Below are 15,712 nucleotides of genomic sequence, written 5' to 3'. Positions count from 1 at the left end.
TTTCTTTACGGATATTGCCAGCCCTCCTGTGTTCCCCAGCACTTACTGTTTACATTTCAGTAAAGCCAGTGGTTTGTTGAATTATGTAAACTAAATAGCAGAATACATGCCTGAGGGAATTGTGATCAAAGTATATTGTGCTTTGTTGGAATTAATCATGTGTCCTATGTCGAGTTTCGGTTGCCAAAAGAATTCACCTGCAGTACAAGAGGTCAGAGTTGGATGAGGAAAGGCTGGAGAGACTTTGTCTGTGGAAAGTGGTGACTGAGAGGAGATCTTGTAGATTGCCACCAAAATAGTAATTAATTAGAGGTATTAGAAGTTGAGTCCATTCAAATGAATTGGGTGCTACAAGTAGAGGAAAAATTATTTCTGTACAGAAGAACTCAAAATGGGTTCTAAAACAAAAACAGAAAATAATGGAAAATCTCAGTAGGTCTAGCAGTATCTGTGGAAAGAAATCAGAGTTAATGTTTCAGTCCAGTGACCGTATTCTAAAGAAGGGTCATTGGATCTGCAATGTTAACTCTTCACGGATGCTGCCAGACTCGCTGAGTATTTTCAGCAATTTCATTTTCTGTTTCAGGTTTCCAGCATCTGCAGGTCATTCTTTTTTTTGTCAAAATGGATTATATTATCTTTTCCATCCACAGTCACCTTCTGGTGGGACACTGCTGGGTATCAAAGTTGACAAACTCATCTAGTCAGCTATTAGTAAATTTTACATGTTCTTCATGCAGTCTTGAACTGCTGCTACAGAATTTCCTGCATTGGTTAATGTTTTTTTTAATGGAAGGAAATTTTCTTTAAGTAACACTTTTTATGATCTTGGCATGTTCCAAAGCATTTTACAGAAAAGTAAGTAATTTTGAAGTGTATTAAGAGTTGTGTAAAGAGAGAACCTCTAAAGATTGTTTCAGTAAACTGCAACATATGATCATTTTAAAGTGTTTAAAATTTTAGATTTTATCCCCAAATGCTCCCCATCAGACATTGTGTGGATAAGCAGAAATAGTAATGGAAATAGATACAAATACAGGGAAGGGTGGATCAGTATTGAACTTGCCTCTTTCTGATCTTTGGAAATATGTTTTCAAATGTTCAATATAAGGCTTTTGATAAGGACCCACAGAGATTTAGTGTGTAAAACTAAAGTGCATGGTGGTGGAGAGTGCGGAGTTGGGCGTTGCTTAGTGATGTAAGGACATGGATTGAGAACTGTTAGATCGGCAATAGTAGAAATAGACGAGTCAGTTTCCAGTGGCAGCCAGTGACCAGTGGATATTGCAGGGATTGTTGCTTGGACCCCAGCTGGTCACAATATATATTAATGATTTAGATGAGACAGCTAAATTTTAATATCTTCAACATTTCAGGTGAGACAAAGCTGGGTGAAATGAAAAAGCTAGAGATGCTTCAGTTTGATTTGGACACGCTGAATAATGGGCAAATGCATGGTAGATGAAATATAATGTGAATAATTGTGAGGTTATCCACTTTGGTAGTAAAAGCAGAAGACAGTTTATTGTCTGAATGGCATATATATTGGGAAAGGGAGAGGTGTATCAAGACTTGGGTTTCCTTGTACTCCAGTCACTGAAAGTATGCGTGCAGGTGCAGCAGAGGTTGAAGAAGGCATATAGAATGCTGTCCTCCATTGAGAGAGGAGTTGAGTACAGGAGCAGGGATGTCTTGTTGCAACTGTACTAAGCCTGAAGTGTTGTATGCAGTTTCAGCCTCCTTATCTGAGTAAGGATGTTTTGGCTATGGAAGGAGTGAAAGGCAGTTTTACCATACTGATTCCTGGAATCGAGAGTGTGGTGCTGGAAAAACACAGCAAGTCGGGCAGCATCCGAAAAGCAGGAGAACAGTTTCTGGCATAAGCCCTTCATCATCAGGAATTCCTGATGAAGGACATATGCTCGAAACATCGATTTTCCTTCTTGGATGCTGCCAGACCTGTTGTGCTTTTACAACACCACACTCTTGACTCTAATCTCCAGCAGTCCACGCTTTCTCCTGATTCCTGAAATGACAGGACTGACATGTGGAGAGATATTCCTGCTGACCTGGAATCTAGAGCAGGGGTCGCAGTCCATGAATACAGGGTAGGCCATTTAGGAGTGAGATGAGGAGAAATGTCTTCACCCAGAGAGTGATGAGCCTGTGGAATTCTCTGCCGCTAAAAGCAGTTGAAGCTAAAATATTAAACATTTTCAAGGAGTTGGGTATTGTTCTTGGGGTTATTGGGATCAAAGAGTATGGGGAGAAAGCAGGAACAGGATACTCAATTGGATGATGAACTATGATCATGTTCAATGGCAGCATAGGCTCAAAGAGCTGAATGGCCTACACCTTCTATTTAGTGTTTGTTAATTTGATGTAGTAAAGGCAAAAAGCTTCAAGGTCTAAACGGATACTGAGGTACACAGACTCAGTTCTATCTTCCTAGATGGATAACATTTGATAAAATTAACTGCTTTGTTATCGGTACTGAGAGTAGCTTTGGTCCCTTCTATCTGCCTCATATTTCAAGAGAGGCAGGTCAGAGAAGGCTCATTGGGAAGATCCCTGGTCTGGAGGGATTGTCTTATGAGCAAAAGCTAAACGGGTTGGAACTCTATTCATTGCAGATAGAGAGTGAGATGAGAGGGTGGTACATGTATGGAATGAGCTGCCAGAGGATGTGGTGGAGGCTGGTACAATTGCAACATTTAAGAGGCATCCGGATGGATAGATGAATAGGAAGGGTTTGGAGGGATATGGGCAGGGTGCTGGCAGGTGGGACTAGATTGAGTTGGGATATCTGGTTGGTGTGGACGGGTTGGACCGAAGGGTCTGTTTCCATGCTGTACATCTCTATGACTCTATCTATAACTCTACCTCATTAAGCCCTATAGAATTCTTAAGGGATTTGACATGGTAAATGCTGAGAGGATGTTTCCCCTCATGGAAGAGTCTAGGACCAGAAGGCATGGTGTCAGAATAAAGAGTTGCCAATTTAAGACACAGATAAGGAGGATTTTTGTTTCTGAGGTTGTGTCCTTGGAACTCCTTGCCACAGAGAACTGTGGGGGCAGTCCTTGTGTGTATTTAAGGCTGAGGTAGATTCATGATCAGTAGGGGAATTGAGGATAACAGGAAAAGGCAGGGAGGGGGATGTGAGAAGTATTGGATCAGCCATAATTCTATTGAAGTGGTGGAGCAGGCTTGAGGGGCCCAACGGCCTACTCTTATTCCTATTTCTAATGGTCTTAAGATCTATCCTTCAAAACTGACTTCTTAAACTTGCTGAAATATTATAAAGAGATAGCAGCTATAGATGACAGTGATTTGATGGTGGATGCAACCTAACGTGAGAATTAGGCTGTTATTGTGACTGAGATGGGAAATGTCTGTCATGAAGAATAATGTTTTAAATATTCTAGGGGAAATAAATAGATCCTTTAAATTATGATGTGGAGATGCTAGAGTTGGACTGGGGCGGACAAGGTCAAAAATCGAACAATATCGGGTTATAGTCCAACAGGTTTAGTTGAAACTCTAAGCTTTGAGAGTGCTACTCATTCCTCAGATGTGGTATGAAAGGGAGGTATAAGACATGGTATTTATAAGCAAAAATTAACAATTGTAAAGCTAGCTGTCCTTGTTGAATCCTTTAATCAGTTGGGAGGTAGATTAAACCAGCAGTCTACCTCCCAACTCGTTAAAGGATTCAACAAGGACAGCTAGTTTTAAAGTAATTAACTTTTTGCTTATAAATACTTTGTCTTTACCTCTCAATCATACCACACCTGAGGAAGTTGGACTATAACCTGGTGTTGTTTGATCCTTAAACAAGCTGAAAATGTGTTGCTGGTTAAAGCACAGCAGGTTAGGCAGCATATTCCTGAGATGCTGCCTAACCTGCTGTGCTTTAACCAGCAACACATTTTCAGCTGTGATCTCCAGCATCTGCAGACCTCATTTTTTACTCGAAGATTTTGATCTTTAAACAATTCTGGAAAGTATTTGTTAGTACAGTTGACATTTTCTAAAGTGTCCTGAGGCGGCTGCTTGTTTTTGCTAAAAGTTGAATGATGGGTCCAACATGTACATTTGACAAAACTAATACAAAATCAATGCTAGTAATCAATTTCATAATCCTCTATAATAATGAAATCAGTGAAAAGCAGTTGCAATCACTTTAATTTCTCGCTATTGACTAACATATAGAATGTGTTTGTTGCTTCAGAATCATTTTTTTCTACTAGTTACATAACCAGGAACTTGTCTTCATTTTTGGCAGTAATTTTTGAAAGTTAAATACTTCAATTGTTCATGGCTGTAGCATGATGAAATAAGGTTTACACATCAGACGGATGAGTGCCATGCAGTACATTTTCTTTGTGATTGTGGGTGAATCAGTGTGTACAAATGTAGATCCTTTTAAGGCTATGACTTTAGTAACAGTATGACTAAATAATTCCTGACAAACAAAGCATTCAAGAAGTGATGAAATGTAGACTAGATGGATAGTTAAGCAGAAACTGTATTCTTAAACGTATTAAGAAGCACCGTGAATGAGAATAGTTTTCTCTCATTGCCTGGCATTGGGTCATTAAGCCAATTACATTGGAGCTATGTCTATATTGCTCCTAAAAGCTTTCTTTAGCCAATGTTTGTGGATATAATGTCAAAGTATCACTAACAATAAAGATAAATTACTGTCCAATCAACACTCCTCAAACAATGGATCTATGTTGCTTTGTTTTATTCAAACCTCACATTTAAATGTTTATTTGAACCAAGCCTCAAGAAAAACAAACCAATGGAATACATTCTTTTTGTCTCACTATTTGGTCATTTTCTTTAAAAAATGTTTGTTGCATGTTAAAACATTTTTATTTAAATTCAGTCTGTTTATTTAAATCTCTACTATTTCTTATCTTACATAGTTCAATCTTCCCATTGTATAAAAGCAGATCTTAAAAATACTCAGCAAGTCAGGCAGTATCTGGAGCGAGAGAGACAGACTTAATATTTCAGGAAAATGACCCATCGTTAGAACTGAGGAAAGAAAGCAATGAAATTGGTCTTGAACAATTGGATGTTGGGAGAGAAAGAAGTAATGTGATGGGATGGAGGGATGGAGAGTTTAAATGACTAGAGGTTTCATTGTACAAAAGCCAGTGGTAATGGATATAGTAAAGAAACCAAGGATATGTCTTAGTCTTCGAATGCAAAGTCAAGAAAATTGAACCAGTAAGTTTGAAGCAGAGATTCTAATCCATAGCTGTTGAACTTGGTATTGAATCCAGAAAGTTGTGGAATACGGAGTTAAAAGATGAGATACATCTCCTGGTATCCCTGTTTTGCTCCAAATCCAACTCTGAATTGAATATTTCTGCTTCTGATTCTTCAAACTGTTTGCGAAACTTTTCTAATGAGTTATTTTGAACCAAATTAATTTACTCATTTGAATTTTTTTTTTCCCAATGCAACATATTGCTCATGCTGTACAAGGAGGGCTTCTGCCCGAAACGTCAAATCTCTTGTTCCTTGGATGCTGCCTGACCTGCTGCACTTTTCCAGCAACACATTTTCAGTTCTGATCTCCAGCATCTGCAGACCTCACTTTCTCCTCCATGCTGTACAAGACACCAGTAAAGGCGCACCTGAAGTATTGCGTACAGTTTTGATCACCGCATTATAGGGAGGATATGTAAGCTTTGGAAAGGGTTCAGAGGAGATTTACTAAGATGTTGCCTGGTATGGAAGGAAGGTCTTACGAGGACCGGGAACTGAGGCTGTTTTTGTTGGAGAGAAGAAGGTTGAGAGGTGACTTAATCGAGACGTAAAAGATAATCCGAGGGTTAGATAGGGTGGACAGTGAGAGTCTTTTTCCTCGGATGGTAAAGACTAACACGAGGCAACATAGCTTTAAATTGAGGGATGATAGATTTAGGACAGATATTAGGGCTAGTTTCTTCACTCAGAGTAGTAAGGGTGTGGAATAGCCTGGCTGCAACAGTAGTAGACTCGCTGACGTTAAACGCATTTAAATGGGCATTGGACATACATATGAATAATAATGGAGTGGTGTAGGTTAGATGGGTGTCAGATTAATTTCACAGGTTGGCGCAACATTGAGAGCCGAAGAGCCTGCACTACGCTGTTATGTATTTAGACTCTTCAGTATTCTTTTCTAATCTGACATCCTATCTAAATGTTATAGTTTTGATTTCATAATTATATTCATATGTTCATTACAGCCATTTGGCTGATTTCCATTTCACTTCTTAATTAATCTTTATTTCCTTATTGGCCATTGACTAGAAACCCCCTTTTCTAGGCGGAAGATTTGCTTAAAGGGTAGCCGTCGCAAATAGTGTTCTAAAATGATCTAAATAAATGGGCAAAAGGTGAGGAGGAAATAAATACAATAATTATTACAAGAGCAGGAAATATAAAGGAACCTAATACAGCCAAAAGCTGATAGGTCCCTGGGACCTATTAGATTGTGTCCATAAGGATTTGGAGCAGAAATTAAGCCATTCAGCCCATTGAGTCTGCTCCTCCATTCAGTCATGGCTGATAAGTTTCTCAACCACATTCTCCCGTTTTCTCCCTGTAACCCTTGGTCTCCATCTTAAGTATACTGGATTATCTGGACGCCACAGCTTTCTGTAGCAGTGAATTAAAATTCTAATATATTGAAGGGATAGTGGGGTGCACTGGTCATACTGCTGGTAAAGTTTGATAAATTGCCAGTGTAACACCAGAATTCAAAATGTAAGTATCTAAGTAAGAATAGGCCAGTTAACAGCTGTCATTGAGAAAATATTAGAGACTGTTATAAAAGATCGAATACCCGAGAGTTTACAAATGTATAATATAATCAAGCAGAATCAGTATGTCTTCATAAAAGGGAAATTTATTAAAATATATTGAGCTCATTAAGCAGGAAAGATAAAGGTGACATGGCAAATTTAATATATTTTGATTTCCAAAGAGGCATACATGGCTACTTTAAATATAACAGCTGATGGTGTTGGACTATAATATCAGTGTGTATAGAGTATGGACTAACTGGACAGAATTGGGATAATGGTGGCATTTTCAGGACAGCTACTTGTGCGCATCCACAATTACTTGTAGTACACTGGAGAAAGTGAGGACTGCAGATGCTGGAGATCAGAGCTGAAAAAGGGCTCATGCCCGAAACATCGACTCTCCTCCTCCTTGGATGCTGCCTGACCTGCTGCGCTTTTCCAGCAACACATTTTTCAGCTACTTGTAGAACATACCAAGGACTTGGATGAGAGAAGTGGATGTACTGTAGCCAAATTTGCAATTATGCACAAATAGGTGAGAGGGAGTTTGATGGGGATGGTACAGATTACAGAGGGATGTAGACAGTTTAAGCAAGTGCGCATAACTTGGCAGCATAATGCCGAAGAATGTGAGATTATGCAGCTTGGGCAAGAGGAGTAGAGGACGTGAATATTATTTAAATGGAGAAAGACTGCAGAAAAGCTGAGCAGAGTGCATGAATCACAAAAAAAAGCATCCAAGTTTGAGGTATTAAGAAGGCAACCCTTTAATTCAAAGGAAATGGAATATAAAAAAGTTTCTTCTAAGACTATACGGTGGAATAGTTGAATTGCACCAAGCCAACTATGAACAGCTTAGTCCCCTTATCTGAGGAAAGATATGTTAGTATAGGCAGTAGAACCAGAGATGCTTCACTCAGTTGATCTTAGGTCTAGAGGGATTTCCTTTTTGAGGAAAGATTGAGTAGGTTAGGCCTGTACTCATTGGAATGAGAGGTGATCTTATTGAAGCGTTCAAGATTCTTGGGAGTCTTGAGAGAGTGGATGCTGAGAGTGTGTTTTAACTTTGTGGGAGAGTCTAGGGCCAGATAAGGTAACCTGAGAGTCAGTAGTCACCATTTAAAACAGATGAGCAGGAATCTCTTCTCTTTTGAGGTCAGCAAATCCATGAAATTCTTTGCACAGACATCTGTCAATGCTAGAGCTTGAAGGATGGTCAAAACTGAGGCAGACAGATTTTTAATTAGTAAGGGGATTGAGGGCTATGGAGAAAAAAAAGCATGAGACATAGGAGTGGATGTTAAGGCCTTTAGGTCCATCGAGTCCACTCCGCCATTTAATCATGGCTGATGGGCATTTCAGCTCCACTTACCCACACTCTCTATGTTGCCCTTAATTCCTTGCGAGATTAAGAATTTATCAATCTCTGCTTTGAAGACTTTAAACGTCCCGGCCTCCACTGCACTCTGTGGCAATGAATTCCATAGGCCTACCACTCTCTGCCTGAAGAAATGTCTGCTCATTTCCGTTCTAAATTGACCCGCTTTAATTCTAAGGCTGCGCCCTTGAGTTCTAGTCTCCCAGCCTAATGGAAGCAATGTTCCAGCGTCCACAGTTTCTAAGACATGCATTAGGAAAATGGAGTTGAGGGTTATCTGATCAGCCACGATCTCATTGATTGGCTGAGTAGATTTGATGGGCTCAATGGCCTACATTTGCTCCTACATTTTATAGTATTTGAAAAAGTATTCCTTAGCTTGCTTTTTACTAAATTATGATTAACATAGTGTGTTATATTTGATCATTTTTATTAGAGTCATAGAGATGTACAGCAAGGAGACAGACCCTTCGCTCCAACTCAATCTAGTCCCACCTGCCAGCACTCAGCCCATATCCCTCCAAATTTTCCTATTCATATACCTCCCCAAATGCCTTTTAAATGTTGCAGTTGTACCAGCCTCCACCACTTCATTCCATACACGTACCACCTCTGCGTGAAAAGGTTGCCCCACAGGTCTCTTATCTTTCCCCTCTCACCCTAAACCTATGCCCTCTAGTTCTGGACTCCCTGACCCCAGGGAAAAGACCTTGTCTATTTATCCTATCCATGCCCCTCATATTTTTGTAAACCTCTATAAGGTCACCCCTCAGCTTCCAACGTTCCAAGGAAAACAGCCCCAGCCTGTTCAGCTTCTCCCTAAAGCTCAAATCCTCGAACCCTGGCAACAATTTTGTAATTTGTTTCTGAACCCCTTCAAGTTTCACAACATCTTTCCGATAGGAGGGAGACCAGAATTGCACACAATATTCCAACAATGGCCGCAACACGGCCTCCCAACTCCTGTACTCAATACTCTGACCAATAAAAGAAAGCATACCAAACGCCGCCTTCTCTATCCTATCTACCTGTGACTCCACTTTCAAGGAGCTATGAACCTGCACTCCAAGGTCTCTTTGTTCAGCAACATTCCTAAGGACCTTACCATTTAAGTGTATAAGTCCTTCTAAGACTTGCTTTCCCAAAATGCAGCATCTCGCATTTATCAGAATTAAACTCCATCTGCCTCTTCTCAGCCCAATGGCCCATCTGATCAAGATCCTGTTGTAATCGGAGGTAACCTTTTTCGCTGTCCATTACACCTCCAATTTTGGTGTCATCTGCAAGCTTACTGACTGTACCTCTTATGATCGCATCCAAATCATTCATGTAAATGACAAAAGGGCCCAGCACCGATCCTTGTGGCACGCCACTGCTCACAGGCCTCCAGTCTGAAAAACAACCCTCCACCACCACCCTCTGCCTTCTATCTTTGAGCCAGTTCTATACCCAAATGGCTAGTTCAAATGTTGCAAGAATGTAGTTTTGCTCTTGAACTTAGCAGTATGCATAAGGGGACAATAACCAGGTTTCAAAGAAAGATATTACCTCAGCACTGACTTTATGTATTCTTGGTAATCTTAGAAAAGTATTGTTTTGTTTATTGATTTCAATTTAACTTGTCTTTATCTAAGAAATGCACCATCTGAAGTATTGCCAGCTAATATTTTGCTTCACTTTTTAAAAAGTCCACATGTTCAAAGATTTTTGTTTTCATTTCTTTCTTGTATTTGGTCCTTATTAGCAAATACTCAAGTAATTGCCTAATTTTCCGAGAGCCCCCCTCAATTTTTATTAATTAATTCTTTAAAGCTTTGAAGTGGATTCTTCCTATCTCAAAAAGCAGTAGGGAACATGGCAGGAGGGGTAGGTAAGTGGGTGGGATGGGGTCAAGGAAATCTATACCGTCTTCCTGCTATCATCGGCCTTCCACCCAACACCAATTAAGGGTCTACACGGTCAGTTAACTTAGAGTCCTGGGCATCGCAGTAAGTCCTGGAGACTGAATACATTGGCATCCTTTTTGACTGGTAAAATAAAGTGGTCAGCCTTGGAGGTTTGATACGCCTTAAAAGATGATGATTTGAGGCACGAAAGGGTCATGGGATGGCCATTGAAAGCTAAGTCCTACTCTTGCTGCTGCTTACTCTTGCAAAGCAATACTTTTTAAGCCTGGTGGAACTTTATACTGTGCTGCCAGCCACTACAGCCTGTGATGTCCTGCTGTGATTAGTTTTCATTTGTGCAGACATCTGTGTTGACCTTGCTGGCAAGGATTGTATTTGTTACCCATCCCTTCACTTTAGTTGGCTTACTAAGGCAGTTAAAAATCAACAACATTGCTGTATGTCTGGAGTCACATGTAGACCTGTCCAGGGAAGGTGATAGAAGGGTTTTTACAGTAATCAGTCATCGTGCCATTACACTACCTTTTAATTCAACACTGTTTTTGTGCCACATAGGGGTTAGAGTTCCTTGTCCCCAGGACATTTGCTGGGGCTGGCAGCTTCAGGCTGTGGCGGCACGATGGCTCAGCGGTTATCATTACTGCCTCACAGTGCCAGGGACCTGGGTTCGATTCCACCCTCTAGCAACTGTCTGTGTGTAGTTTGCGCATTCTCCCTGTGTCTGCATGGATTTCTTCCAGGTGCTCTGGTTTCGTCCCACAATTCAAAGATGTGCAGGTTAGGGTGGATCAGCAAATCTAAATTGCCCATCGTGTTCAGGGATGTGCAGGTTATGTGCATTAGTCAGGATACAAGTAGATTAGTAGGGGGATGGGTCTGGGTGGGATGCTGTTCAGAGGGTCGATGTGGACTTGTTGAGCCAAAGGTAAAAACAATGACTGCAGATGCTGGAAACCAGATTCTGGATTAGTGGTGCTGGAAGAGCACAGCAGTTCAGGCAGCATTCAAAGTGCAGAGAAATCAACGTTTCAGGCAAAAGCCCTTCATCAGAGCCAAAGGGCCTGTTCTCTCACTGTAGGGATTCTTTAAAAAAAAACCACTGTTTTCCCAGGAATTGATCCAGGCAGAAAATCCACAGGGTGACCATATAATAGGGCGGCACGGTGGCACAGTGGTTAGCACTGCTGCCTCACAGCGCCAGGGACCTGGGTTCAATTCCCGCCTCAGGCGACTGACTGTGTGGAGTTTGCACATTCTCCCCGTGTCTGCGTGGGTTTCCTCCGGGTGCTCCGGTTTCCTCCCACAGTCACAAAGATGTGTGGGTCAGGTGAATTGGCCATGCTAAATTGCCCGTAGTGTTAGGTAAGGGGTAAATGTAGGGGAATGGGTGGGTTGCGCTTCGGCGGGTCGGTGTGGACTTGTTGGGCCGAAGGGCCTGTTTCCATACTGTAAGTAATCTAATCTAAAAGTGCCTAATTGACATATGAGTCAGTGGGATTTCCCATTTGTGGTGGCGGTTGAATGTCCCACTTAAAGCCAAAAATGGAAAATTTTGTCCATCTTTATTTAAGATGTTATGAAATAAATTGTGTTGGCATATGTAATTGATGTCTATCTCTTGTACTTGGCATTATAGTGCAGAACAGTTTTCACTACACTATTTTCTCCCAGGATGCAATTTGTATATTTTCATAAGCTGTCATTTTAGAATTCCTTTCACCTTTTTTGACTTTGTAAATACTGACGTTGATGTTTTTGAGCTTGGCTATTCCAGCTTTGTGAATACGAGCTTTCAGCAATGAAGCTTACATCCAAAAAAAAGTAGCTGTTGCCATTAACAAGACAAATGCGTTCGTATGAGTTGCAGAAGTCATTTTACTTTGTGTCACAAATGTCTGATTTGAAAACATAAATGAAGGTTTCCTAAGTAGAAGGAAATATGATCGGTAAACAACAGTGGATTCTGCCTGATCTGTCATCTTTTAAGAATAGATGTATTAATACAAGGTTTGTGAGATATATTAATCTTGATAAATGTTGAACTACAAGTGTAATATTGGGGGAAAATAAAGATAAGAGTGCAAAAATTAAATTCGGCAAATCAACTTTTCGGCAACATTTCCAGATGTTTTAAGTTTAATGGCTGGCATGACATTTGCCCTGATTAGAGTGGTGCTGAAAAAGCACAGCAGGTCCGGCAGCATCCAAGGAGCAGGAAAATTGATGTTTTGGGCAAAAGCCCTTCATCAGCAACGAGGCAGGGAGCCTCTGGGGTGGAGAGATAAATGGGAGGGGTGTGGGGCTGGGGAGAAGGTAGCTAAGAGTGCAGTAGGTGGTTGGGGGTGGGGATGAAAGTGATAGATTGGAGAGGAGGGTGGAGCAAATAGGTGGAAAGGAAGATGGACAGGTCAAGAGGATGGTGCTGAGCTGGCAGGTTGGAACTGAGGTAAGGTGGGGGGAGGGGAAATGAGGAAACTAGTAGAGTCCACATTTACCCTGTTGATCTTTTTACACAATACTGTGATACTAGGACAGTGTATTACAAGCAGAAATAATCGCTTTTTTCTAACGTAATGGCTGAATCAATGTAATTATTTTCATAGATTTTGACGCACAAATATATAATCTTTTAACTACCCCCGGAAGAGAGAGTGGGAGTCCAGCAGTATTTCCACCTATCCACTGACCTGATTCAATTGGCTTGTCTGCTTATTCATTCTGTTGTGTGATCTGTCCAACCTTCTTGAAGTTTCATTTAAATCAAAATATGGCAAATACACACACAGTCTAGGAATACAGATTTTCTTTATTCTGTAAGGTGTATAATAATTGAACATCTATCAGTTGTTAACAAAATTCTGCTAGTGCAACTGACATACTTTTGTACAGGGGCACTTTCCATTCACCCACACTACTGCACAGGTGCATTCAGATTGCCATGAATAAGCATAAAATCATTTTCGGTTTGAAAGCAACTAGTATCTTGACTGAGAATGAAAAATGCCTTCGAGTCCTCTTGTTAGTTATCAAAAGAATTTTGCAACAACGTTTGAGCCCCGTTCCAAACTAACTAAGACATGCTTGTATTCCATTAGGTGAGCATTTTTTCTTTGTGTGTAGAATCCTGCATAATAGTGTGATTAAAAATTGGAGGTTCCCAGACAGCATACAGTATATAGACAATCTATAGCTGCCACAACAAATGTTAGTCAATCTTTGTAAGGGTTTATGCTTGATTTCTCTTTACAGATGGGAAAATACGTTTGGCTACTTTGGAGCTTGCCTGCCTCTTACTTAAACAGCTCGTGCTGTCAGGTGGCAACTGTATTATTAAAGATGTGCATCTCGCTTGTCACGAGGTAAAGGTTTTGGATTTTAAAAAATATTCGTGTTGAAGTGGATGCAAGGGGCCTTGGTACATTATCAGTGAATCCGGCATTTCTCTGGATAGTGGTTTAAAAATAAATCACGTTAAAGACATTGCTTGGTGACAAAAAAAATTTGATTCCAAAGAGAGGAGTATTGGCTTCCAACTATTAAGAACCAGCTATTAATTAATAAATACAAATGCTTCATTTCTTCCGGTTCAATACTTATATTTGCCTGAAGTTGAATATAACAACATTATTAGCAGTTTTTGGTGTACAAAACGTAGATCGGAATGCTTAACTATTTTATGGTTCTGTTATTGATTCCATTACAAATTTCTTGAAACTGAGAATCAAATTGCACTTGGAAGAAAAGGAGCAAAAAAATTATACATTTCAATTCAGAAGCTACAACCTTCAAACAAGTACTATTCTGGTTATTTGTCTATTACTAATGGTTTTTCTAAATGGTGTGTTATTACTGACAAAGCAGTTATCCAGAATGTCATGTATTGGAGTTCTGAATGAGTTTTTGCAATCTCCAGATGTCATAACAAGAAGGAAATCCCCCGTTCACTGCCAAATGCTTTTACACTTGAAGGTTTGAAAAGAATATTTTCTGAGAATATTTTCTGAGATATCTGTCAAGTTGACAACACAGTATGGAGAAATAGCTGACCAAAATATGTGGCAGCACATCCACAAGATTGCATATTGACATTCCTAGGACAAGGCCAGCACAACTAAAACAATGGCAAGATAATAGGTATGACATTTAATGGGTATATGCGCCCACATTAGGGACAAAATCAAGGGGTGGCGATGGTCTGGTGGTATTATCACTGGACTGTTAATCCAGAGACCCAAGTAGTGTTCTGGGAACCCAGTTTCAAATCCCACCATACAGACAGTGGAACTTAATTTTAAAAAATGCAATTAAAAGTGGCCATGACACCATTGACAATTGTCAGGGAAAAAAAAACATCTGTTTGCTAATGTCCTTTAGGGAAGGAAAGTGCCATCCTTACCTGGTCTGGACTACATGTGACTCCAGACCCACAACAACATGGTTGGTTCTTAACTACCCTCTGGGATGGGTAGGCAATAAACATTGGCCTAGCCAGCAATGCCCTCACCAATGAATATATTTTAAAAAGTCAAAATACCATTTACTCCATAAACTGTAGTGCATTAATTTTCCTCAGCAATTCGAGAGGAATCATGTATAATTCCGCTAGGTTAGCTGTGAAGAAAATGCAGCCAGTCCTTGTGCATCTTAAAAAGTTCTAAATCATATTCATGCTGTAAAGAGTGTTAGGAATAGCCTTTTCGTATACTGTGTTGTGTCACTTGCTTACAAATATAAAAGTGTTTTTCAAATTATAGCACATGTGAGATGGTGATCAGTGCTGTTTGTTTCAAACTTAGTTCTTCATCAAGCTGCAGGAGCATTCCCATTGGGTGAGCCCGGCACATTATATTGCTCAAAGACCATAAGACATAGGAGTGGAAGTACGGCTATTCGGCCCATTGAGTCCACTTCGCCATTCAGTCATGGCTGATGGGTTTCAACTCCACTTACCTGCACTCTCCCCATAGCCCTTAATTCCTTGCAAAATCAAGAAGTTATCAATCTCTGCCTTGAAGACATTTAACATCCCATCCTCCGCTGCACTCCATGGCAATGAATTCCACAGGCTGACTGCAGAATTTAGTGGAGATGCATGTAACTAATTGTTATATTTTTAAATGTTAAACACAAATAGTGAAATATATCAATCAGTAAGTACATCAGATTCATAATTATTGTATTGGCTCAGTACACATTTGCCTGAAATGAGAGTCTAAGGAATTGTTAAACGGTAAGCTGACAAACAAAATTAAACAAATGTAATGTTAATTCAGCTGAGGCTTTGATTGCATATGGAGGAAAAAGAGGAAAACAATGGGTGTCAAATTGAGAGAGAGCCTTTCTATGTTCTAATCTTTTATACTTAGCAACAGTGTAAAATCCTGTTCGTAACAGTGTAAACTCCTGTTGCTCCGTACACATTGTAATCAGTCCCTTCTCAAACTCAATCCAGGATGTTTGGAAAGAGTCTTTCAAATAACAATGTTAACAAATTCAAACAAAATGTTTTTGTGCTAATGTTCTGGAAACATTTTTCTGTCTACTTTAGAACTATTTATTGGTATTGGACAAAAACTATTTCAATAACTGATAAATGGTCAGGATTTCTTTTG

General features: G+C 40.0%; 1 protein-coding gene across 1 annotated transcript in view; it reads left to right on the top strand.

The window, feature by feature from the left end:
- Positions 1 to 15,712, top strand: part of clec16a (C-type lectin domain containing 16A) — a 269,043-nt gene that overhangs the window by 112,784 nt on the left and 140,547 nt on the right. Inside the window, exon 15 of the mRNA XM_060840490.1 lies at positions 13,350 to 13,459. Coding sequence (XP_060696473.1) covers positions 13,350 to 13,459 — 110 coding nt within the window. The remainder of the gene's footprint in view (positions 1 to 13,349; positions 13,460 to 15,712) is intronic.

Source organism: Hemiscyllium ocellatum, chromosome 20 (genome assembly GCF_020745735.1).
Source record: "Hemiscyllium ocellatum isolate sHemOce1 chromosome 20, sHemOce1.pat.X.cur, whole genome shotgun sequence".
In the NCBI taxonomy this organism is placed as follows: Eukaryota; Metazoa; Chordata; class Chondrichthyes; order Orectolobiformes; family Hemiscylliidae; genus Hemiscyllium; species Hemiscyllium ocellatum.
The sequence above is the reverse complement of the archived record's forward strand: the minus strand, read 5'-3'. Positions and strand labels throughout refer to the sequence as shown.